General features: G+C 35.7%; 2 protein-coding genes across 9 annotated transcripts; both read left to right on the plus strand.

Annotated features, from left to right (window-relative positions):
- Window positions 1-796: 796 nt before the first annotated feature.
- LOC145220498 (putative E3 ubiquitin-protein ligase HERC4) lies at window positions 797-4,489 on the plus strand. Its single transcript, XM_080087704.1, has one exon. It carries the CDS (start codon window positions 797-799, stop codon window positions 3,875-3,877), a length of 3,081 nt encoding a protein of 1,026 aa, XP_079943830.1. The 3' UTR covers window positions 3,878-4,489.
- On the plus strand, window positions 934-23,902 carry LOC145220499 (uncharacterized). Of its 8 annotated transcripts, none has more exons than XM_080087705.1 (22): window positions 959-997; window positions 4,490-4,889; window positions 5,234-5,298; window positions 5,360-5,548; window positions 6,371-6,488; window positions 12,514-12,536; window positions 13,593-13,766; window positions 14,259-14,450; window positions 14,630-14,704; window positions 15,192-15,278; window positions 15,452-15,544; window positions 15,767-15,859; window positions 16,100-16,192; window positions 16,988-17,080; window positions 17,173-17,265; window positions 20,516-20,608; window positions 20,675-20,767; window positions 21,232-21,324; window positions 22,026-22,107; window positions 22,196-22,257; window positions 22,466-22,595; window positions 22,667-23,902. In XM_080087705.1, the coding sequence occupies exons 2-22, from the start codon at window positions 4,526-4,528 to the stop codon at window positions 22,678-22,680; spliced, it is 2,319 nt and encodes a 772-aa protein (XP_079943831.1). In that variant the 5' UTR covers window positions 959-997; window positions 4,490-4,525; the 3' UTR covers window positions 22,681-23,902. The 8 variants fall into 8 exon arrangements, with proteins under 8 accessions (XP_079943836.1, XP_079943839.1, XP_079943831.1 ...); XM_080087706.1 differs by having other exon boundaries at window positions 960-997; window positions 13,596-13,766; XM_080087707.1 differs by having other exon boundaries at window positions 961-997; window positions 5,249-5,298.
- Window positions 23,903-23,946: the final 44 nt, after the last annotated feature.

The following is a 23,946-nucleotide window of genomic DNA, read 5'->3' on the forward strand; positions in this document are numbered from 1 at the left end:
AAATCCGAACAAGTTTAACAGATAAATAAAAAAATATAGATGTTTCATTTGTTTGCGTAATAGGAAATTTTATTTTGCAAATGCTATTTTTGACATAGAGTTACAGATTGCCTATGAATAAAAACAAAATAGATCACTTTGTTTTCCAGGTACACAATTCCTGTATTTTTGCACATGTACTAGAAAAATCGGCTCTTTGCAAAGGTTGTCTGTGTGTGGACTGTGGACGGCGGGTTTGTGCCACAAACCCAAACTTTGTGGTTGTTGTAGCGGCATAAATACCTGCGATTGTATTTTACACAGTTCAAATTCCCACAAATCGTGTCAGATTGTGAACGGGGATACTTTTAGTTCAAAACCTGTGTGTGGACGGATGTGGGAGGTGGCATCTGGCATGTCAAACCAGGCGACCAGCTTACCTGAACAAGCATAATGTGTGCAGGATGCAGCGTGGGTTTGTGTTTGTGCCGAACTGCCAGTCGTGTACAAACTTATAAAAATCTATTTCCAAAATCTGATCTTGCATATTATACATGTTTTGTTAAAATTATTGTTTTTTTGTGGTTGTAATGTAAAAACATCAGACAGAAGGTTTATAACTTAACTCAAAATGTTGAGTTGCTTTTCTGGCTGGAGGTGCAAATTACTGGTGATACTTAGCTTTTAACTTGTATATATAATGTAATAAAAAACTATAACAAAAACTTTTGTGCAAATCAAGGATGATGTGTTTGTTTATTTAGGAAAAGGAAAAGACTTAAATTAAAAGTTAGGTGGTATGTAATCAATAAACATAATGTTTACATGGGGACAACGAACCATAGAAGAAAACACCATTGACCAAACTTCGATCCAACCAGCAAAAGTTACCATTTTTGAAAATCAAGATGTCCAGCAAGCAAGTCTGAACCAATCTACTTCTGTTGTCCTGTTGAAAGATGGGTCAGTGTATGCCTTTCTCGGGCACTGCCACCCAAACAGTATCATCAGTAACAAGGTAACTGCATTGGAAACTATTGTTGTTAAGCATGTTTTTGCTGGACATTGTTTTGTTCTGGTAATTGATGATCGGTTCAGGGTTTATGGTTGGGGTAGAAATCAACATGGACAGATTGGTTTACCTGAATCTGACTTCTATCCATCTCCGAAACCTGTTAAGGCACTGCAATATTACCAGATAATTAGTGTGGCTTGTGGAGAGGCTCACAGCTTATTTCTAACCAGCAGTGGAGTTATACTGGCTTGTGGAAGCAATGAATATGGACAACTTGGCACTGGTGATGCACCACATAGTAGCAATGAAATGAAGATAATACAGTCACTGGGTGGAATTCCATTTGCTCAAATCGCTGCAGGGAGTTGGCATAGTTTAGCTGTGACTGTCTCTGGAGCAGTCTTTGGTTGGGGAAGAAATGATAATGGCCAGTTGGGTGTAGGAGATTGTGAAAACCGTTCAGCACCAGTGTTACTCAAGTCTCTTCGATCTCAGGTTATAAAGCATGTTGCGTCTGGTAGTTACCACACAGCAGCTTTAACTATGGATGGTGGTTTGTTTACATTTGGATCAAACAAACAGGGGCAACTAGGCCATGGAAAATCTTCCGAAAGTTCGCTTAATCCAAGAAAAGTCTTTGAACACATGGGAGATACAGTGACACAAACAGCATGTGGTTCCTGCCATACTTTAACATTTGTTTCAAGTTCCAACCAGATATATGCATTTGGTGACAACTCAAGTGGCCAGCTTGGATATGGAGTAGAAAAAGTTGGTGGAAATTTTTTACCTCATGCAGTTACATTGCCTGGAAACAACAGTAAACAGAGCGTACCTACAACAAGCGCAGAGACTACAGGTGAACATGCTTTTATCAAGGAAATTTCAGCTGGTGGAGATGAGTCTGCAGTTACTTACACTAAAACTTCTACACCTTCTGCTGACTTTCGAAAAGTTCCACCAGAAAAGAAAATTTTTACACTCAGTGATGAATTAATTGCGAAGCTTCAATCTCTTTCGAATGAAACCAGAATAATGCCAGATGTAGAGAGATATTTGCAAACTGTAATGAGTTCAGCCTCTTGTCTCAATGCATCATTCCTCACCAGTGACCACTACAAGACTACAACAAGCAACCATGGAGTAAGTCTTATGGCTGCAAGACTTGGATTTAATAAGCTTTGTTCATGTAGCTGTTCTAGAGTTCAGGAGGTTATGATGCAATCTCTTCAGCATAGGTTAATACCATGTCTGGTTGCAAGCCCTCCTGACATGGAAGCTCTTCGGGTGTATCTTATTTTACCAGAATGCCAACTCTTTGAAGAACGTGATAATTATCTTACCTTATTAATACCTTTTGCTAAAAAGTGTTCCATGCTTGTTAGCGCTGCGTCAAAAGTGCTTGACAAATGGTACAGATCAATGGAACCACTCTACTTTACAAAACCTGTGAACATTTGCAAAGACTGTGTTATGCAAATTTTGAGACGCCCTGTTGTAAATGGTGTGAATATGTTTGGAGAAATGAAATTTGTGCTTGACTATCTTGGAAAGTTAAATCATGCTAATGATTCCGGTGAAAAGTCTATTATACCTTATCAGCATTTTTACCTTCCAGCCATAACAGATCTTATAAACTTGGAAGAAGATTATATCAAATGGGTACAAGGTCGACCAGGCTGTATCTGCCAGTATCCATTTGTGTTAAATTCCCAAGCCAAGACGTCCCTGCTGCAGATAGATGCTGTTTGGCAAATGCGATCAGCCTATAGTGAAGCGCATGATCGTAACATGTCATCACTATTTGGGTATGGTCAGAATCAGTATTTGGAAACTCTTGTCCTTGAACTGGAAGTCAGAAGAGGTGAATTAGTACATGATGCTTTAACTAGTTTAGCCAATGTTGATATGCGGAGCTTAAAAAAACCTCTAGTGGTGAAATTTGCTGGAGAAGAAGGCCAAGATGCTGGTGGTGTGCGTAAAGAATTCTTCATGTTAATTTTGAAAGAGGTTGTTGATCCAAAGTATGGCATGTTTCAGTATTTTGAAGAATCTCGCTTGATATGGTTTTCTGACTTTGAACTGGAAACCGAAATGATGTACTTTTTGGTTGGTTTGCTATGTGGCCTTGCAATTTACAACAATACAATCATTGATATATGCTTTCCCCTTGCTTTGTACAAGAAGCTGCTTGGTGCAACTCCAACTTTAATCGATTTACAAGAACTTGATCCTACAATGGCGCGCAGCCTGAAGCAACTTCTAGAGTTTGATGGTGGTAACATTGAGGATATATTCTGTTTGGACTTCACTGTAAATAGAGAAAATTTTGGGGAAAGCAGAGTGGTTGAATTGATTCCAAATGGCTCAAATGTCCCAGTAACAGAGCAAAATCGTCAGGAATATGTTGATACTTATGTTGATTTTGTGTTCAACAAATCAGTCCTCCATCAGTATGAAGCCTTTAATAAAGGATTTCATAAAGTTTGTGGAGGCAAAATCATGAACCTTTTTCGACCAATGGAACTCATGGAAATGGTTGTTGGGAACCAAAATTACAACTGGGAAGAGTTTGAGAAAACAGCTGATTACAAGGGCGAGTATTATCGCCAGCATCCAGTGATGAAAATGTTTTGGTCAGTTTTTCATGCATTTTCACTGGAAGAAAAGAAAGAGTTTCTGTTGTTTCTTACTGGTTGCAACAAAGTTCCTATTAATGGTGTGAAAATAACCATTCAACCAGTACGTACTGGTGACAGCCACCTACCAGTCGCTCACACTTGTTTCAATTTGCTGGACTTACCAATGTACTCTTCACAGTCTATTCTTGAGCAAAAACTAAAAATGGCTATGCTTAATAATCAAGGATTTCACTTGGCCTAAATTAATTTAATTTGAAGAAGACATACTGCATTCACAATGTAAACAATTTAATTTCTTTATTCTTGTCTAATATTGCATCCATTTGGTAAAAATTATTTGCAAACTGTTGTACTAGTTTTTTTTTCAACTTTGTGCAATGCTATTGCTGAAGCCATTTAAAAGTAGTAAAACAGATATTATGTTTGTGGAAGCAACTTCATTTGTTGTGCTTGTTTTTGACCAATAACAAAGCCCTAGTAATTCTGTGCATTGTCTTTCCAAGAATGTTCTATGATGGACCAAATCCTTCAGGTAGAAATTACTGCTATTGTCCACTAAGTTGTTTAATATCATGACCAAATTCTTGTTAGGTGTGATTTGTTTGAGTTTGGGTATGGGTTGGCTTTCATTGACATAAAGGTACTGTTTAAAATGTGTATTAGACCAACTTTGTTCAAAAAGAATATTATTTGTTTTTGTGTTAGCAGAATTTGTTTTAATCCGCAATTGCATTGCATTTATTACTATGTATTTAAATTTATTTCCTGCTTCATAGCATTTATGTGTATACTTCTTCTTTGGCATTTTTTTAACTGTGCCCGATTTTCATTTACCCTTTCATGTTGCTTACAGGTTTTATATTAATTTTAAGCTGCTTTTAACTGTTTAATGATGGCTGAAACGGATCGCCAACAATTTGGTGACATCTCCAATGACAGTTTTATTTCTCCATACAATTCGCCTGTTTCTTTACAAAAATCAACACCACCTGTTGCACCGCCAAGCAATGTAGAACCACAATCATCAGCTGCTAACATTGAAAATGAATACTTATCCATTGAAAAAAATTCACTGCCAATCGAAGATGCTGCCTCAATCAATCATAAGTCTGAATTTTTTACCATGCAAACAAATGATACTGAAGAACAGCCTGAAAGCCAAAATATCTTGCCAAAACAAAATGCCATTCAACAAGATTCTACTGATTACCAAGCCATGGGAGATGCCCAATCTTTGGTGCAAACCGAAATAAGTAAGTGGTGTTTTTTCAGAAATTGTGGTTTTGCATTTGTGCAATGTATTGTTGTTTTACATATTTTATTCTATTCCTATTTAGCACATATTTGTTGTGAGGGTGATAAAAAGGAACTTTTACAAATATTGTTTACAACTTGGGCCATTGGTAAAACATTAAACTAGCGCTTCTGTTAATGGTTAAAATCTAGTATCATGTACATCAACACTTTTTTGTGTAAATTAAAAAAAATGTATTGTTATGTCACATATTATCAAATTTAGCGTTTTCTTGCCATATGCTCATAAATCTTGTAAGGAATAATCATAAAGCTCTGTGGGTACATCACATTTATAATTTAGTTGTTAACCTAACAGAACCTAATATCAATGGAACTGATGCTCCAGAAATAACTACTGATAAACAGGTATGTGAAATCAATTGCATAGGTCGTTTGTTTTGTTATATACTTGTATGTGTGAACTTAGTTGTTGGGAAAAGAAGAAGGCAATCAGCTTGAAGAAATTCAACTTTCCGAATTTGATGACTCGGCGAAATTGCCGGTGCAAGAAAAAAGTGCTGACTCAGAAGGGATTGACGAAGCCCTCAGAAGGGAAAGTCCCCAGGAAGCGTTGGAAGAGCTAATGAGAAACTCGCCAATTGATGCTGAATATACAGTAAGTGCTGTTTGTTAAATGAATACAGGAGAATAAGATGAACTTACAGAAACTGAAAACTCCTTTTTCCATCATCCATTGTAATACCCATAATATTCAGTAAGCTTGTTGTAGCCAACAGAAAAGGCATTTTCCTCTAGATGGCGCAAAAGCGTTTCAAAAGTTACGTATTGGATCAGGGTTGTGAGCAGACCCGAAATTAGAGCCCGAACCCGAAAGTACAAACCCAAATCCCTTATCGTTGCTGAGGAGCCTGTTTTGGCCCTAAGGTTTGATTGACAAATGACAGCCCTATACGGAAGACCACAATCACTTTGAAAAGGTGGTTCTCAAACTTTTTTCGCATGCGGCGCATTAAAGAATTAAAATTTCCCTCGGCGGCACACTTCGCAGGTAAACAGAACATAACTTGTTGCAAGAATTTTAAATTTTAACTTTATTGTTGTGGTTAGGGATGCTTTTCATTACCAATAACTAAGTTGTGAGCTTTGAAACATTGGCAGGTACATCAGTATTTCATCATAAGGTCCTAAAACACCAGATAATGTTTGCACTTTAAAATAGGGGATATTTCGCGGCACACTTGGAAATATCTCACGGCACACTACCGTGCCGCGGCACACAGTTTGAGAATCACTTTAACGGGACGTTTTAGGGCCGTTGGACATTAGGTTCCACCGACTTGTTTAGCTAGGTATTTTTGTTAAGTTACGGACACAGGATGTAAAGTCAGGCCCGATAAAATAACCAAAACCCGAACCCGGTCCGACTTACAACTGTGTGTTGGATGAAGCGTCACTTTGTTTGTTGCTTGTTTTGCAGGAACTGACAGACTCGCAAATGCTTTCCGTGTCGCAAAAAATGGAGGCTGAGCTACGGGAAATGATCATCAGTGAAAAAACAAAACGCAAACAAACCACCAACAACACTGATGACTCAGGTTTGTGCGTCCATTTCTGCTTTTAAAGTGACATTAACAACACGTTATGAAAAGTTTAAGTTGCAAGACTTGATCGGTATTTTTACTAGTTTATTTAAAGATAAATGCGGAATCATTTACATCCTAAATCCTATTAAATTGATTCTGGGAATCGTTCCCTATTTTTGTTACCATTTTTGTTACGATTTCCACCTTATATATTTTATATCACAAGTTTAAAAACGTTTATTTCCTGGTTAAAAACAGTAAGCTATCTTATTTGGAACAAATATATTTCGCTTTTTATAGCGTCTTTGGTGTCTTATTTAAACAGGGACAATGAAGATGCTTTTATAAGCGAAATGTATTTGTTCTAAATAAAATAGTTAATTGATTTAAACGTGGAAATAAACGTTTCAAACTTGTTATGTAGTCAAGGATTCACGCACGTACAAATTCAGTCATGAAGTACGTTTCTAAAGACTGCACAATTTGTGCGAAAATTTTCGGGCGTAAATTTCTACGTGCACATTTGTTCTCACTTTGTTTAAATAAACGCAAAACCATGTTCTTCCTTTCTAGTTCGCTTTTTCAGCGGTGCATAGTTATTGCCGAATTCGGCAACAAACAAATGCTAAATGTGTACCGGAATGAAAATATTACATAATCTTGGCGGCAGTCGTGTCGACCCGGTGTTATCCAGCTTTTTGCCGTTTAAGACACGTTACAATGATAGTCTTTTTGCCATTATAAACGAACATTAACTTTGCAGTCGAAAAAAACGCCCAACTTCGTTAAAAAATTCAAAAGGCTCTGTCTTGTGCGTATTAATTCAAACATTTACCACCGTTGTTTTGTCCGCAATATGTATGAAGTAAATTGGTTTGTAAACAACTAAACATACGTAACTATTTAATTTGTTTCATTTGTGTGGAATTGTTGAAACATATAGCGACACTAACCAAATAATCTTCAGATTGTTTGTTTCAGTTGCATTGTTTCTATTTTTAAATTTTATTCTCCTGCCCTTTGTGTACAGCAATTGAAACCATTCTATTTACATTAAAAACATATCAAACCGAAACGAAACAATGAATTCATTGGGTAACCTAAGGACATCTGTTTGTGCTATTGGCACAACAGTGTTTGCACCATAAAGCCACTCTACCACGTTCACTTTAGTGTTAGCGTTTAAAACTTTGGTTTATTTAACAACTAAGCATAAAACGTGAAAAACAAGTTCGATTTTATACATACGGCCCACACGCTGCTAAGGAGAATGTGTTTAACATTTTATGGTGAGCTACTACTTGAGCATCTCCAATTGCCATTCACTCTGTGTTTCGTCAACACCTTGGTCCTATACTGGACTCTTGGAGCGACCCAGACGCTAAAACAATGCTTGACGTCGAATAGGAAACATATCGTGTGTTTTGGGAGCCGCACTTCTTACTCTGCTGGTCACACAAGTGTACTTCACCATGATATGAGATGGGTCTTAACGACTGGATTTGTGTCATTATGCTTGAGAGTGCTACCAAGTTGGCAAAACTTACGGGTTGTTTTTGATACGGCTGGTAACAGCTGGGTGAATATTTCAAGTGCGAATTGCCGTGGAAAAGTTGTTGTAATATCTTGTAGGTTTTAACATTAGTTTTTCAAGCATTTAATAAAACTGTACTGAGAAGTGATTGTCAGGTAAAATTGAAATATTTAACAGTAATAGTTTATTTATTGCAAAATGCCAGATCGAAGTAACAAAGTGTTTTTGCCAAGCATATTTAAGTTATATTTTACAAACTTTTCGTGTGCTCAATGTCTTAGAATTATTAAGTTTATATACCTCTTCTGGCAATTGTAGTTTTATTCCGACGTTTCGACGTCATATACAAGTCGCCTTTATCAGGGTAGCTAACACTTAATGCGCGGATAGTACAGTGCACGATAAACAAAGGAAAAAAAGAATTATGATTGACAGTTTTGCAAATTTAAGTGCGGATTTCATCAGAATGAGACGTTCAAATCACATTACGTTTGACGTTTTGAACATTTGTATTTCATTTAATGTTTCAATGAAACCAGCCGTCCGAGGCCTACCTCCACAAGAACCTCGCGTATAGGTCATTAGCGAAACCCCTTGGGAATCCCATTTACACTTACAACTGTAAGGTAATGTCATTTAAGCTTTGCATTAGTTACCGTGGTTGCCAGACAGCAGTCAGTTTTACCCCTTTGAAATGCGTTGCACGTTGGATGTAGGTGATTTATTGTGTTAAGTTCAGGTGTTTTAAAACTCAAGCGTTCCAGAAGCTTTAAAAAAATAAGTGTTGTGTTTATTGAATGTTGGTACATTGGGTTAGATACTCTTGCGGAATTTTCAATTGAAGTTAGATTCTTGAGTTTTTCAGTAGGAGATGTTAGTTCTTAATAAATGCGGTATGAAGAGTAAAAATGCATGGAGAGGAAAAAACAGAGAATAAAAACTATTGGATGACTAAAAATAACACTGGAATTAAGTTCGTGTGTTTGGTATTGTTTTGGTCAATGCTGTTCTTAATCTTTGTACTCTGTTAGCAATTCTTGGTTTTTAGACGTTTGTAAACTTATCAGTGCTGAAGTATAAAAGCTATGCGACTAAAAGTGTGTAGTATTCTCGCCTTTCTGAGTCCGTAAAATTTTAATGAGCATGTCAAGCTTGGGCGCAGGGTTGTTTGCAAAATAGAGATTCCCACAAACTCGATGGATTTTGAGGAATTTTTTTTGAAAGTTTTCACAATCCATGGGTAATTTTCGGAGTAACGTTACAGCATGTTATCCAATCTTACGGCAACGTCGAGGTTTGTCACTTTTTGTTTGTTTTTGTAGAGGCTTTAAAAAATAACGAAATAGTCTACGTTATTTTATGTGACAGTGGTGATGCTAGGCCAAGGGGAAAGATTGAAAATGCTGTTTTTTTGCAGTGCTTGATTTTAATATAGTGAAATAATCACAGAATGAACACTGTTGAGTGTTGGGGAATGCCATCAGAGGGGCGAAATCGATTTTACATTTTATACAGTGCATAAAGAATAACACAGATTGATATAAGTGTATAGTGAGTGTTTGTTTCGTTTGAGTGACATTCCCATTTAGTTGTAACATTTTCTAACAGCTCAGCGTAAAAAATATACGTTCGCAGCTTCGACAGTTTGTCCATCTGCTAATACCTCTTCACCAAGCAAATGCGCCATATGCATTCTGTGTGATAATGTAATAGCTTTACAAAGCGAGGAATGTAGCAAGGCCTGATATCGATTCGTAAAGTCCGGATTATCACCCTTCGTAAGCTTCTTTCATCATAGGGTACATAGCAAACTGACCAGGGCGTATAGTGTGAGACTGGACGGTTCCACGTCCGGCACGAAGTGTTTTCATTGGAAATGATAAAGCGCTAGGAAAACACGCTATGTTTTGTTATCGCTCCTATAAGACATTCAGTTGTTTCCAAATCAAGCTTAAGTTGTTAGTTTTAGGCGTTGGTGAGTATGTGCACAATTGAGGTTGTTTTTCACTGATATTAAAAAACCTGAGTTAGGTTAAAAAGCTTCGTTTAGCATGAAACTTCTAAGATAAAATGGAACCAGAGTAAATTATACGTTTGTTGTTTTTTAACGTTACAATATGTGCAATGCTTGAGGATTTTTCTCGTGACCGTAGCATTAAATATCAACGCTACATTCAACCATTGAAACAGGAAAAGGGTTATTGGCGTTTTATGAAGCACCTAAAAAGTCTCAAAATAAGTTTGTTTCATCGTTTAGCGAATGAGGGTTGCTGATGTAGTGAACTATTACCGTGTAGTAAATGTAGTTTTTAAGGTGTTTGTTAAATTCTGCGTTACTTAAATTCTCAAGTTTTTTTAAATGACGTTTTAAATTGTCTGTTTCATATCTGACGTCTAAGAAAAAAGTTTTAAGAAAGTCTTAAAATTATATCACTCAGTTGTTAACCTTTCCTAATACTTTTTGTCTAAAAACGGCATAAATAGTATCTTAATAATATTGAATATATTGCGTAACGAGCGCCTATATCGGACAGAATGCGCAAAACTAATTTTGTTTCTTGCGAGTTTCTTCTAAAAAAATACAATTGCTTAAAGAAAGTCAATCATATATATTTATTTAGTTAGTTTCAGTATGGAATTTTGTGTGTGTTTTCTTTTTTCGTGTCAAATTGCCATGCAATACCAAAGCATCATATCAACTCAAGCGTTTGTAAATAGACGTTTGCAACTTCTTCATGAATATTTTATGTTGTTGCCTTGGTTTTACTGAGCCCTAACGCAGTCGCACAATCTCAGTTCACATCACTACTACAGCTCAAGCATTGTTGAAACAACTCTGGCGTTTACAGAAACTTTTTAATGTCGAAGTTTGTTATGAAAAGGCGATAACTTGACAAAGCGTTGAAAAAACAACGCGAATCTAGAACACTTTTTGTTGTGTCAACTTTTCAATGTTGTTAGCAGTTGCGGTTTCTGTCTCCAAAATTAACCGAAATTTGGAAAGAACCCAATTTTTTTTAACCAAAATATGTGATTTGACATTGACACGCAAAATGTATTGGTAGAGCAAGTATTAATGTGATTGTGTGCGAAAAAAAACTACATTGCACAAAAACAAAAATCTGACTTTTCTGTTTGATTATTAACTATTTAATTTAAGACTCAAATCAGCTAAGCTAATTGTTGGTTTTAATTTCTGTCATTTTGATCCAATCTCACAATAAAACAAAGTCGCGACTATTGGTTTAAATAACTGTTTCGTCCATGCTTTGATCTTGAAATCCATTAAAAGCAATACCAGTTCAAATAGAATATGCCGGAGATGCAAGCCGAATCAGGAATAAGTCACGTTCGTACAAAAACAAGCCAAAATTGTTTACCTGCCGAAACTGTAGAAAATTCACTGTGAAAAACCACTAAATCTGTCGCTATGTTTTATTTGTTTTATCAAAACAAATGCATTTCGCTATAAAAAGCATCATCAGTGTCTAAAAACAAAATAAAAAGCGGGATAAAAGCGGATAAATAAGAAAAGAATTACTGCCGAAACTGTATTTAAAAAATATCGCTACTTCGACCAAATAAATTGGCAAAGCGAATCTTAATACTTCGTGGCAATATAACCGATAGTTAGCTTACTTGGCAGTTTAACAACTAATTGCCTATTTGAACTAAGACTTAATTCGCTCTCTGTGATGCGTAAAAAACACACAGTTAGACAATCTATAATACCCAAGAAAAAGTCTGTACAATTTAAGTTAAGCAGCTTAATCGATAACCTCCTTGTATATTCAAAAATAGCACAACTTTCCGGTTGTTTACTGAAAGTGCTTTAATAGGTGTAGATTTGCAGATCTCTTCAGGAGCATTATTAACATAAAACCTTGGGGAGTTTTTCCACGAATGGCTTTGTCAACTTATTTTACCAACATAGATGCGATATTGAGCGCCTGTAAAGTATGCATATGTATTACGTTTTCCGTTGTGTGTGAATTAGTTTCACACATGATTACAGGTGCATAAATTAAACCGACGAACCCATGTAACCCCAATTATATCGATTTGTTGTGTTTACGTTTTCTTCACATAGTGTAACCAAGGTTATTAGGCCTAGACCTTGGCTGAAAACTTCTGCGTTAGTTTAGCTGACGTAATCAATACGTAAGTGTAGCAAATGCTGGATACGACTATAAGGCTTTGTCAAACTGTCGCTTTTTAATATTAGATAATATCGTGATTTAAACGACGTGATAAACATCAGTATTGCAGGATGTTGTAATAAACCTAAAGCTACAAAACAATCACGAAATCTCTTCTATGTTATAAAAGAAGGCTCAATCTTTGCTTCGACATCGGTTTTTGTAATACGTTGTTTTGATACCGTTTTTAAGCGGACTCCTCTGTATACAAGTTGTAAATACTTAAGTAAGAACAGTATCATGATTTTCATGTGTTTTTCAGATATATTTTCAGTATTTTCATTGTAATTTGTTTGTGTTTTAGACGCTGCAAAAGTCAACGAAGAGGTAAGTCATTTATTGTCGATTATAACTCAGAACGCTGTTTATTGTCCGTTTTACCCGAGTCGGGTAGAGCAAGGCCGTTATGCTCATTTTATAATTATCGATCCAACTATAAAATATTTATGAAATGTGCAGTTTCGTTGGTAACTTTTTTAATTCTTGTAAAGTTAGTGTCACACAAATAACTGGATAACGTGTTATTTTGCGCTAGACCAACCAACGCAACAAACTTCTTTCGTATATTCTTAGCCGTTAAAAAACATAAGACTTTTTATAGGTCTTTTAGGTGAACTAATACAACATGGTTATGTTCAGAAATACACCCGTTACGGGTTTCGTCGTCGCACTGTTTCCTTAACATTGACTACTCAACTTTGGGTATAAGTTAATGCAATGCATAGCACTTGGCTTGTAGTATATCATTGCTACCCATATTAGCGGAGGTTTACATGCAATCTGTGTATCATAAGGAAAGATTAAAATAAACAAACTGGTTTGGTTGTCAACGGCGATAGTGCGCTATTTGGTTATTTACAGAGTTGCATTTTTACTGTAAAATTAAACACACTCGCTTTATTTAAGCAACATGACACATCACAACAAATGTGCATGTGTTTATATATCAGGGTAGAGGGATTTTAAGCGATTCAAGATCAAACTTAAAATTCTGTGCCACTTTTTTATGTTTCTAAACCCTAAATGCTCATTGAGCCAAGGGTGTCATTCTGCGTTAAGTTTTATTTGCTTTGGCCAAATTGAAAAACTTTTTAGGTCAAAATTCGATTCTTATTCATACAGACTATTGCTGAAAATTGGAACAAGACCATTTACTTAGTTAGAGTCTGTTGTTTAATCTCCATCCCCATGAGCTATTGAATCATTTTATTGCAAATTAAAGGGGCTGCGGAATCATGATGACATTCGTTCATATCACACATGTATGTGAAATAGAAAGCAAATTGTAATACAGCTTGATTTTAGTACAGACATGTTGTTTGATACTCACTGGCCACTACTAAATGGGTATGGTACAAATTCTAATTGATCTACTGTGATTAGCAGGTTGTTGCAACAGAAACAACTGTTACAAGTCAAAAGAAAACAAACAAACCAAAGAAAACAGCTACAACACCTGCATCTGTCTCCGGCAAGCGAACTACCCCAAAATCTGCTGAATTAAAAGTTGTTGGTCACTCCAGTCAATCTAATAGATCTTTGCAAAACAAAACCAGGGTAAATTTATTTTTGTAGGTTTGCTTTTACATGTTTTGACCAATATTTTTATCAGAAAACCATGTGTAATCAATGATAAATATGTGTATCTTTCAAAACTTTGTAATATTTTCTAGGAAAATGGCCATATAATCAGTTTTTGCAAAAAAAAAAGAAAAATGGGCTATATCCTATGCAACAGATTATTTGTCGAAGATTTATTTTATAAAACTTTTTTCTGCAGTTTACGTTAGCCGTAGTAAACATTTTTCCCTATTCATAACCTAAACTTGTTTGGAGTTGGATAAATTGTTCTTTATTATTATAATTTGTACAGAAGTGGCAGGCAAAGTAATCATAGTTGCACATTTCTGTACAAAATCTTGCTTTACTACTTCAAGCAATTGTTCAATGTCACCATTGTTAGTCAAGTAAAATTGAAGAAATTTTTGAAACATAAACATGTGATAATTTATAGCATTGCATGTGAGGTTTTCTTGCATTATTTTGCAGCCACAGTCTCCATCAGCAAAAACACCTAAAACGCCAGTAAACAAAGCAATTCGAACTGCTTACGTTCCACGATCAGCACCACCCCGACAATTAGCATCTGTGACACCAAGGACACCTACCACTGGTTCTCCCCGACGACCGTTGTCAGCTGCATCCTCCAAATCATCTGGAAACCAAACTCCAAGAAGAGCTGTAAAAGCATTACATTTTGTGTTTACTTTCAATTTTTGTATAAAAGCTTTCAATTTTGTTTTTTACTTTTATCATCAAACGCTGTATGTTTTTTTTCTTCATTCCTCTCTTGTGTCCTTGAAATGCCTCTTTGTTTTAGTTTGGTTGCAAAGTTAAATGTCAGTTACTACTTTTTCCAGGCAACAACTCCACTTCGTCCTTTCTCAGCTAATTCTAACAACTCAACTGGATCTCCAGTACGCAGTCATACCAATGTGAGTTAAATAATGGCCAACAATTACTAAAACAACATTAAATAACTTTCTTGTTATTAGCAAAAATATGGTGTTTTACCTCAAAACATTGCCTGCATATTACTACTGCTTTTTCAGTTTTTCTGAGTTGAGCTTTTGGCCTAATGATAAAATGTAAATATAATGACATAGGTTTTTGTACACGATGTATTCTATATACACCACTACCTAACAGGTTTTTTGTACTTGATCACTTTTAACATTTTTTGTGTCAATGTTTTAAACAATGGTTTAATCATAAACATTACTGCCAAGGTAGTGGTGTATATAGAATACATCGTGTAGACGTTTCGACAATCTCTGTTGTCATCATCAGTACATGTTTTCAATCAAGCTGTGGAACACGGTATATTCTATATACACCACTACCTTGGCAGTAATGTTTATGATTAAACTACTTTTCAAGTCCGTGCATAGTGTTTCTTTTAAACAATGCATTTTGTAACAGCTTTCAAGCAAAATGCCTGACACAAAGAATGCCCAGAGTAAAGTTGGTTCTATGAACAACATCAGACATACACCAGGTGGTGGAAAGGTAAGTTTATGGAAATTAATACAGTAATATGTCTGAAACACCTTACATTTATTATAAACTTGACTTGAATAATACATGTGATCAAAGTCCAGTGTAGCTAGGACTAAATAGCTTAAGCATGATTTGCAGCAAAAAGTTTGATTGTTTATGCTAAAAATTGGAAATTTCTGTAGGTTAAAATTGAAAGCAAGAAAACTGATTACAGTCAAGTTTCATCAAAGTGTGGATCAAAGGAAAATTATAACCACACTCCTGGTGGTGGAAAGGTAAAAAGAATGCAAATAAATATATACTACAAGGAATATTTTACAAAATTTTCAGCATTGCATGAAGACTCATATTTCTTCTGAATCCTGTTTCAGAGTTTTTGTTTTATTTTTTATTACAATTTTGTTGTTTATTTGTCAGTGGTCTGACTTTTAGTTTTTATTATTTTTCCTTTACCTTCAATTTCAAAGAAACCAAACAGCTTTTTTGGTAATCTGCAGGTAAAAATAACAAATCAACCCAAAAAATTTACTAGCGTCGAGTCAAAATGTGGATCACTGTCAAACATAACTCACACCCCAGGAGGTGGTAATGTAAGTCTCAAATCATGTTTTAGGTGAAAAACCCTGTACTTATTTCTGTTCCAGTATATGTGAAATTAGTTTTAGTCAGCTATTGCTATGTTAACCTTAAAGTCAAGTGTTGGTGTATGTTCTCTGTATGTTCTATCAAGTGTTGGTGTATCATTTGATGTATAAACCCAAATGATGTTTGTAGTGTTGTTGTATTACTTTGTGTAGGTTTGGCTATAACTTTTCCATTATTATGCTCAGGTGAAGATTGAAAACAAGAAACTAAACTTCAGCAAGGTATCTTCAAAATGTGGATCAAAAGATAATATGAATCACACCCCTAGCGGAGGAAAGGTTAGCTACTGTTTTCTTTAAATAGTCTTAATCTTTATTTTTGTCTCCTTCAGATTGTTTTGTTGGTTATTAGGGATGGGCCAAAACTACAAAGGTTCTGTTTGATTGGGCATGCTTGGTGCATTGTGACATCACAAACATTCTTAATTCCAGCTAGTTTTGTAGCTTTCCTAGGTCTCTTACTTGTGTTAAGCTGTACAGACCTCAAAAATATGCAGTATTTCAACACTTGACTCACTTAATTAAACAGTCATTTTTGTTCTTTAATACCTTTTCGAACACTAGTTTTGTATAAATGAGCATGAATATGCAAATTTAATGCTCAGGTCGGTTTGTGCAACTGCTCGGCCAAGCACCGAGCATGAAAAATAGCGATGCTTGGTACCGAGTACTCCGGTTCTGGCTTAGCCCAGCCCATCCCTATTGGTTATCAAATCTTATTGATGTTGTCAGCTTAATTTAAAGAGCCGACCCAAAACCTTTGTCAGGAAAGATGAGTTTTGTTTTTGGTCAAGGACTAATGTGTGTTAATTCTCGGCAACACATATAATTCTCAGAACACATGCTACGCTATGTTCTTCACAATTTGGTTAATACTAACATTCCTAATTGCCTAGATGAGCACAGAAGCTGAAAAATACTTAGCACACCAAAGTTACATTTAAACATTTGCTTTAAAATTGTTTTCTATCAAAGTAGGTTATTTATTTGCAACTGACTACTTGAGCAGTGAAAAATTAATATTTTTACCATTAATACATTAATATTTAAATTTAGAAACAATAATATTTTTAGGTGAAAGTGGAACATCGAAAGTTGGATTTTAGTCATGTTCGTTCCAAATGCGGATCCAAAGACAACCTTACTCATACTCCTGGTGGTGGAAAGGTAATTTAAATTTTTTCACATCATATTGCCGTGTATGTTGAAGTGATGTAAAATTTAATGTGAATAATTTCAAACTTTTGTTGTTTTGTCAGGTAAAAATTGAAGCAAAAAAGCTGGATTACAGTAAAGTTGGGTCCAAGTGTGGTTCCACTGACAACATGAAACATGAACCCCAGGGTGGCAAGGTGGGTAAAAAAAAATTCTTAAAACTATTCGGAAGGCAATAGGCTGATGACCACTTGATGCTCATTTAATAAAATTCCTCCGAAAATATATCCTAGATTATTGTTAGTTGTTTAGGTGGTTTTGTAAATATATAAATTTTAAAGGTAATGTGAGTGGCATGATGTTTCAGGTTAAGATTTTCCACAGTGCCCTTGATTTCAGCTCAGTGTCTTCCAAAGTTGGCAGCAAGTCCAATATCCACCACACACCTGGTGGTGGCAAGGTCCAAAATGTTTACTAACATTTCTTGCTACTTGGTGACTAATACAGCGTATCAATGCTGTTGTGAAATATCTAACAGACTAATATTTCTGACAGATAGTCACTGTGATTGCATATTTATCTGTTTTTAAACATTTTTCATTACCTTAGCTGGTGGACAGGATAGATTTTAGGCCATGATAAGCCATTATGTGTTAGTATCACATGTGTGTTGTAGATGCTTCACTGACCATTTAGCTCAAATGTTGAGGGTTAGTTCATTCAAAATACACATTTTTTAACACATACACCTATTTGAAAATGGGACTACTTACTAATTGTTTTTTGGCAATCTAAATTTCAAACTGAAGGTTAACTTAAGTCTTCCAGTTAGTCGTATAAAAAGCTTGCCAAATTGAGAGAATCTCTTGTATCTTGTAAAATGTTTGCTGTTCCTTGGCAAGACAAAGTAAATAAAAATATATTGTTCTATTTTTAATCCAGTATATTCTGGAACACCACATGTAGAATAATTATGTTTGCAAATAGTTATGCAGTTTGGTCTAGGGTTGGTGGTACAAAAAAAAACAGAATCTAGATTTTGTACATTCTGTTGTTGGTCGTTGCATGCAAAGTATATATAAAACACAAGTAGTCCAACCCAATGTTACGCGACAGAGCTCCATGGACGCCATTTTGTGTCCAAATTAATACAGCCGGTATTGATGGGCAAAATCGAATAAAACTTTTGGGTTCTAACATTTGAGCATGATAACGCACGCTGAATGCAAATATTTTAAGTTAGCGGCTAAATTTACATGAAAAAAAGCAGTTTAGCTTTTATTATTATGGTGAAATGTTAGAACGCGAAATTTTCATTCAATTTGGCGAATCAAATTCGCGTTTAAGATCTCCAGTTTGTAAATATCAGACAATTTATGTGTTGTTTTCCTCTACCCACTGTAACATTTTGGACACAAAATGGCTCCATAGACTTTATTGCGTAACAATAGGTTGGACAACTTGTGTTTTATATAGACTTTGGTCGCATGTAGTGTAACTAATTGTTTTAAATGTCAAGAAAGACTTTTGTAAGAAAAAATGTATGAAAGAAATGTGATTGTGCTTTACTGGCATTGGACTGGTAATCATTTTTTATTGTTACAGACGAATCCGGTTAATCGCATACCGGTTAATCGCATAATCCGTTTGATTGCATCGCAATCAAAAATCCCAAACCGTCGCCCATCGTTTGTTAAGAAAATCGTCCGGTTAACCGCATACCGGTTTATCGCATAAACCGGATACTCGCATCGATTTTCAACGAAATATGCGATTAACCGGATTGATGATCTCTATGTGAAAGTCAAACAGACCGAGTTTTTCGAATAAAGACGACGATATGATAGTAAAATCCTCCGGAGGTAATGTACGCGAAAAAAACGTAGATGCATGTTTGCATTCTGCACCAAATAACGCATCTAACGTTGAAAATGAAACGTCTCGACCATAAAATAAAAAAAAGTTATTAGGAGAAAAGTTATACCTTTTTTTGAAAAGTTATTAGGAGATTAAATCGGCGTTCAGTTTACCGCTGTGCGATAACTAGGAATCGTTATCTCAAAGCCGTGCACATTGTTCCTTTATTGTTGGCTTATCTAATGGCCAATAGTGAAATAACAAGCGTTCAAAAGAGTTCAACACGTTAAAATTACGAAACTGGTGTTCCGGCAAAGACGCTGATTGTAATTTCTTACTGAGTGCGAACTGCACCAAATTCGAAGTATTGAACTGTATTGAAATTTAAACAGTGTTAAATGTAAAACAAATGGTTAAAAATGTTCTTCGGTTATTGTTCATGACCCGCAAAACACGTAATGGTTGTAAAAAATGTTAGCTCGCAAGTAATCACACTATGTTGTTTAGATTCACGTAATTGGTAACGTGCCAATGATTGACATATTTTATGTCGTCTATTCGTGACCTTGCGCAACTTATCAGGTGGATCAACGATTAAGAAAGGCATTTATTCCTCTAGATTTGTTGCTGGTTTAAATTTTTGAAGCAACGATCACACGTTGATCACGTGACAGTCACGCTAATCTTGCAGCTGCAGTTTTGCTGAGTAAGCTAGAAAGTAGCGCCACAGAGTCTTTAAAGGTTTGCTAAAATGAATTATTCTTTTTGTCAATTGAATAACGGGTTACTGATGCAGCTCGCCTTTGCACCCTTGGCTGTAGAATGTGCCGAAGTTGGAAGTTTGACCAGGTTTCGGTCGTGTACTTTGGTTTGGGCTTGCTTACAAATATGCACAGCGCTTTGCCGCTTAACGCGTTGGTTTGAACTACAAAACGAAATAGTTCAGAAACAATTTTACGTGCATATTAAGCGAGATGCCTTTATAAGGGAAACTACCCAAAACAAGACTAAAACGTCATAAACTGTCGTCATAGGGAAGTTCCTAAATTTAAATGTTGGGTCCCTTGGCTACGATGCGATGTAACATATCTTTTCAAATAAACCTGACTACAAGAGAAAGCACAAATCAAACGAACTGCGGCGTGTGCGCCAATTAAAGAGTTTGTGTGCGTTGCTTCTGTTTCTTCAACACACTTGGGCGATTGCACCATAGCCACGACAGTTAGGAAGCATGACGTCATGTATTCCGCTGAGAGTAGCACTTTTTACAATTCGGCGACAAAAGAGAGAAAATATTGCTCCGTTGCCATGGTTGAGCGTCGTAGCTGGGAAAGTGTAAATGAGCACTTTTGATAACCGCTGTGGACTGTTTATACAGCAACCGGATTATCGCATAATCCGGTCAATCGCATCAAATGCCCCTGGCAAATCGATGATGCGATTAACCGGATTCGTCTGTATTATTTTACACCTTTGTAAATTACAAAAAAAGCTATAAAAAATTGAAATTATTTTTTAATGTCTTATGAGACTTCATTTGCTCTATTTTGCTGGCCACTTAACTATTGTGTTCATTTATTTTATTTACAGGTTAAGATTTTCAATAAGAAACCAACATTTGAACAAGTTCAGTCCAAAGTTGGGAGTAAAGATAATCTGAAGCACACACCAACTGGTGGAAAGGTATATTAACTGTGAAATGTGTGCTTTAAAAAAAGCTTATTCTTGTTTTTTATTTCCACCTTCCAGGTGAAGATATTTACTGAAAAGGTTGACCTCAAAGGGGTGTCTTCGAAAGTAGGAAGCACAGATAACATACACCACACACCTGGTGGAGGAAATGTAAGGATTTGTTTAGTTTGAAGCTGCAAATAAACATAAACAAAAACAAAAAATGGTCAACACATGATTGAACTATTACAATTAATCTTTTAACACTTGTTCAAATGTTTGTGTGCAACTGTAAAAGGCCTGTAGGCAGTGGTGGGATTCGTTTCGCAACGATTCTATAGAACCGTCTTACGAAATTTTATGAGATTAGCAAACTGGTTAGCATTACTGGTTAGTGGTTACTGTCAATGGACTTTTTGTAACAGAACCAGCTGAAAAATATGTATTTTGTGATAGAACTGGCTGACAAAAAGTTGTAATTCCACCACTACCTATAGGTTTTCATCAGCGCATCTGGTAACAAGACAGGAGATCTTACAGGTTTTAACTGTGCACTGTATGCAGCTTACTTTATGCTGCGACTTAATGCTTTTGCATACTGTACTTACTGTACAATAATGTTTTATTCAAACTAGAGCAAGATCGTAAACCAAAGTTTGGATTTGTCCAATGCTCATTCCAAAGTGGGCAGTCGTGAAATTATCGACCATAAACCTGCTGGTGGCAATGTAGGTGGCATGAATAGCCTGCTAGCACCAATACACATTCACATACATTATCTCAATGATTATGTTAGCAAGCTTGATATTTGATTACAAAAAATAAGTGATAACAGAAAAAAAATGAGTCACTTTATTTGTCATTGCACTTTCAAACGAAAAATGACCCACAAAGTCTGTTAAGAGCATTGCCAAACATTTTTATGTATTAGACTTGTGATCAGTAAATTAAGTAGTGTTGAACTTGCAGGAAAATGTAGATGCATGTTATGTAACGAATCATAAATCGGAATCATATCTATTGATTATGCAACTGGCTTAGCACTTTAGTAGATGAAATGTAGTTTTTCAGGGGAATTTTTAACGTAACTGTGATGTTTTCAGCCTCAGTGACAGTTTTTTTGTTGATGTAACTTGTTTTTTCATATAACTGACTGATTGTTGAAATTTGGTGGCTAATGGCATTTGTGATTAAGCACATACACTTGCACCTAATTTTTGAAATACAACTATAAGTGGCACAGTTTTTCTACCACTGTGTATAAAAATGTAAGCATTGCATGTACTACATTACAAATTGAGTGGCCATCTTCAAAAAAGTAAACGATATTGTTGTAGGTTTAAATTTAAAAAGAAAGAAGTTGGTCGTTGTTTGAAAGCATGATAATTATCATTAATTAATGTGATTTAAAATCCTATGTGCTTTTTAGGTTAAAATTGTCAAGAAAAGTTTGGATCTTAGCAAAGTTGGATCAAAGTGTGGTTCCCTTGACAATGCCAATCACAGACCAGGTACAACATTTATTTCATAACTATAAAAAATTAAAAATAAAACATATTTTGTAATCTGATGAAATTTTATTTTTTATTGTTTTTAAAGGTGGTGGAAATATCCAGATATTTGATGAGAAACCAGTGTTCAACGAAATAGCACAGTCAAAGGTAGCATTTTGTCATGATAATGTAATAAACCTGTATTATTAGTTACATGCATAATTAGAGCCCATCATTTTTAGGCTTTTTGCCCACTATAAATAGAAACAAAAGAGAATTAAAAAATCAACATTTTGTACAGTATTAGAATGTTTTTAATCGTAATCAGGATATCTAATATCATTGCGAGCTTATGAGCAGCTACATTTAAAAACAGGTGGGTTCCCTTGACAACGCCGATCATACACCAGGTGGCGGTAAAGTTGCCATCACCAATGACCGTTTGGAATTTCGAGATAAGGCATCGGCTAGAACTGACAGCGGCGTACACATGTCTTCGTCCACATGTAAGTCATTAGTTGTTGTTTTTACATCGTTTTTTTTTCATAAAAAATAATACTTTGATCCTATAATTAAGCTTCAGAGACGTGACCCCTGATAGCAAAGCAGAAAAGCAACCAGAACCCGAAGCCCAACTTCCGTTTTTTTCGCTGTATATTTGTAGATTGTTTTGTGTTAACTGTTACTCGCGTTTTGGCGTAACAATTGTACAATTTGCTTCCTTCCGTCGCACCTTGATTTTATTCCAACACAAGGGGTGCACTGTGTCCCCCCAACGTGTTTTGTTACCTGAAGTTTGGCTGCTTTTTGTATTGCGCGTGTGAGAAACGTGGATATCTGCTGCCAAAATTCCGTAGTGTCATGTTTTTTTTAAGTTTTAATCAATTTGCACAGCGAACGCTTTTCGGCTGTACGACAAGTTTGGGTGTCTATAAAAGGTGCGGTTTGCTTTTGCAGTTCATTACTGATTTCCATTACAGCTTTCGTATACGTTTGTCGAAAGCGTAATTTTAAATCCGAGTTTAATGAATTTCTGTGACAAACAGTTTAAGCAGAAAAATTTATCCGAACTTATGGTGGTACATACAGAAATGCATCCAAATTTTTTTAGGCTACATTGTTTAAAACTTGGTGTGGTCACCGGCTTTTGGCTCAGTACATAAACGGCTTTATGCCGGCTGCGTTTACTATCCAACGGTCCTTAATTTACTGTACATTATCGATTTTATGCCTGTAGTTTGTAGAGTAGCGCATAGAAGGTACGACGCGACTTCAGTATTTTTCAGAATCGATATAGCAAACTAGCAAGGTACAGTAGTAAACAAATTACTGTTTATTTTAATGCTTTTATCGCAAATCTTTACAGTATGAAATGATCTCAACAGTTACCTGCAAAATTGTTACCTGTTAATACTGAATAATACATCTTTTTGGTGCATAATTTTAACAAACTGTTAAAAGTTGTGTATTTTTAAAGCAACGTTTTAGCACTGATTTTGTAAGTTTTACCACCGTTTTATCTGTATGTATGTGTGTATTTGACAATCCTTTCAACATGAATTTTCGCACACCATGTTTTAATCTTACTGATTCAAACTTGGGTAGCTACAAACCACTGCACCCATACATTGTGTAATAGGAACACCAACCCCAATCTGTACTTAAATAACAAATTCTACCAGTCCACATTGTGAAGCTGTATGTTCATTGCCCTAACTGCACGTCAACTGCTGTTCGTTTAAGATGTATAGCATTTTTACTTGTGCTGTGACGGTCTTTTGGTCACCAAATAAAAGTTTTGGTTACTGTTTTACATTTGTTGCGGTTCAAACATAGAATTCCGACGTCAACCAATGT

The sequence above is a fragment of the Phallusia mammillata genome, chromosome 3 (assembly GCF_965637545.1).
Source record: "Phallusia mammillata chromosome 3, kaPhaMamm4.hap1.1, whole genome shotgun sequence".
NCBI lineage: Eukaryota > Metazoa > Chordata > Ascidiacea > Phlebobranchia > Ascidiidae > Phallusia > Phallusia mammillata.

What these genes read in the sequence shown, in the direction of transcription:
- LOC145220499 (XM_080087705.1), top strand. Translation starts at nt 4,526, where the DNA reads ATGATGGCTGAAACGGATCGCCAACAATTTGGTGACATCTCCAATGAC. An exon ending in CAGTACGCAGTCATACCAAT is followed by an intron (nt 14,705 to 15,191) that starts GTGAGTTAAATA and finishes ATTTTGTAACAG; the next exon opens with CTTTCAAGCAAAATGCCTGA. An exon ending in ATGAACCCCAGGGTGGCAAG is followed by an intron (nt 17,266 to 20,515) that starts GTGGGTAAAAAA and finishes TTTTATTTACAG; the next exon opens with GTTAAGATTTTCAATAAGAA.
- LOC145220498 (XM_080087704.1), top strand. Translation starts at nt 797, where the DNA reads ATGTTTACATGGGGACAACGAACCATAGAAGAAAACACCATTGACCAA.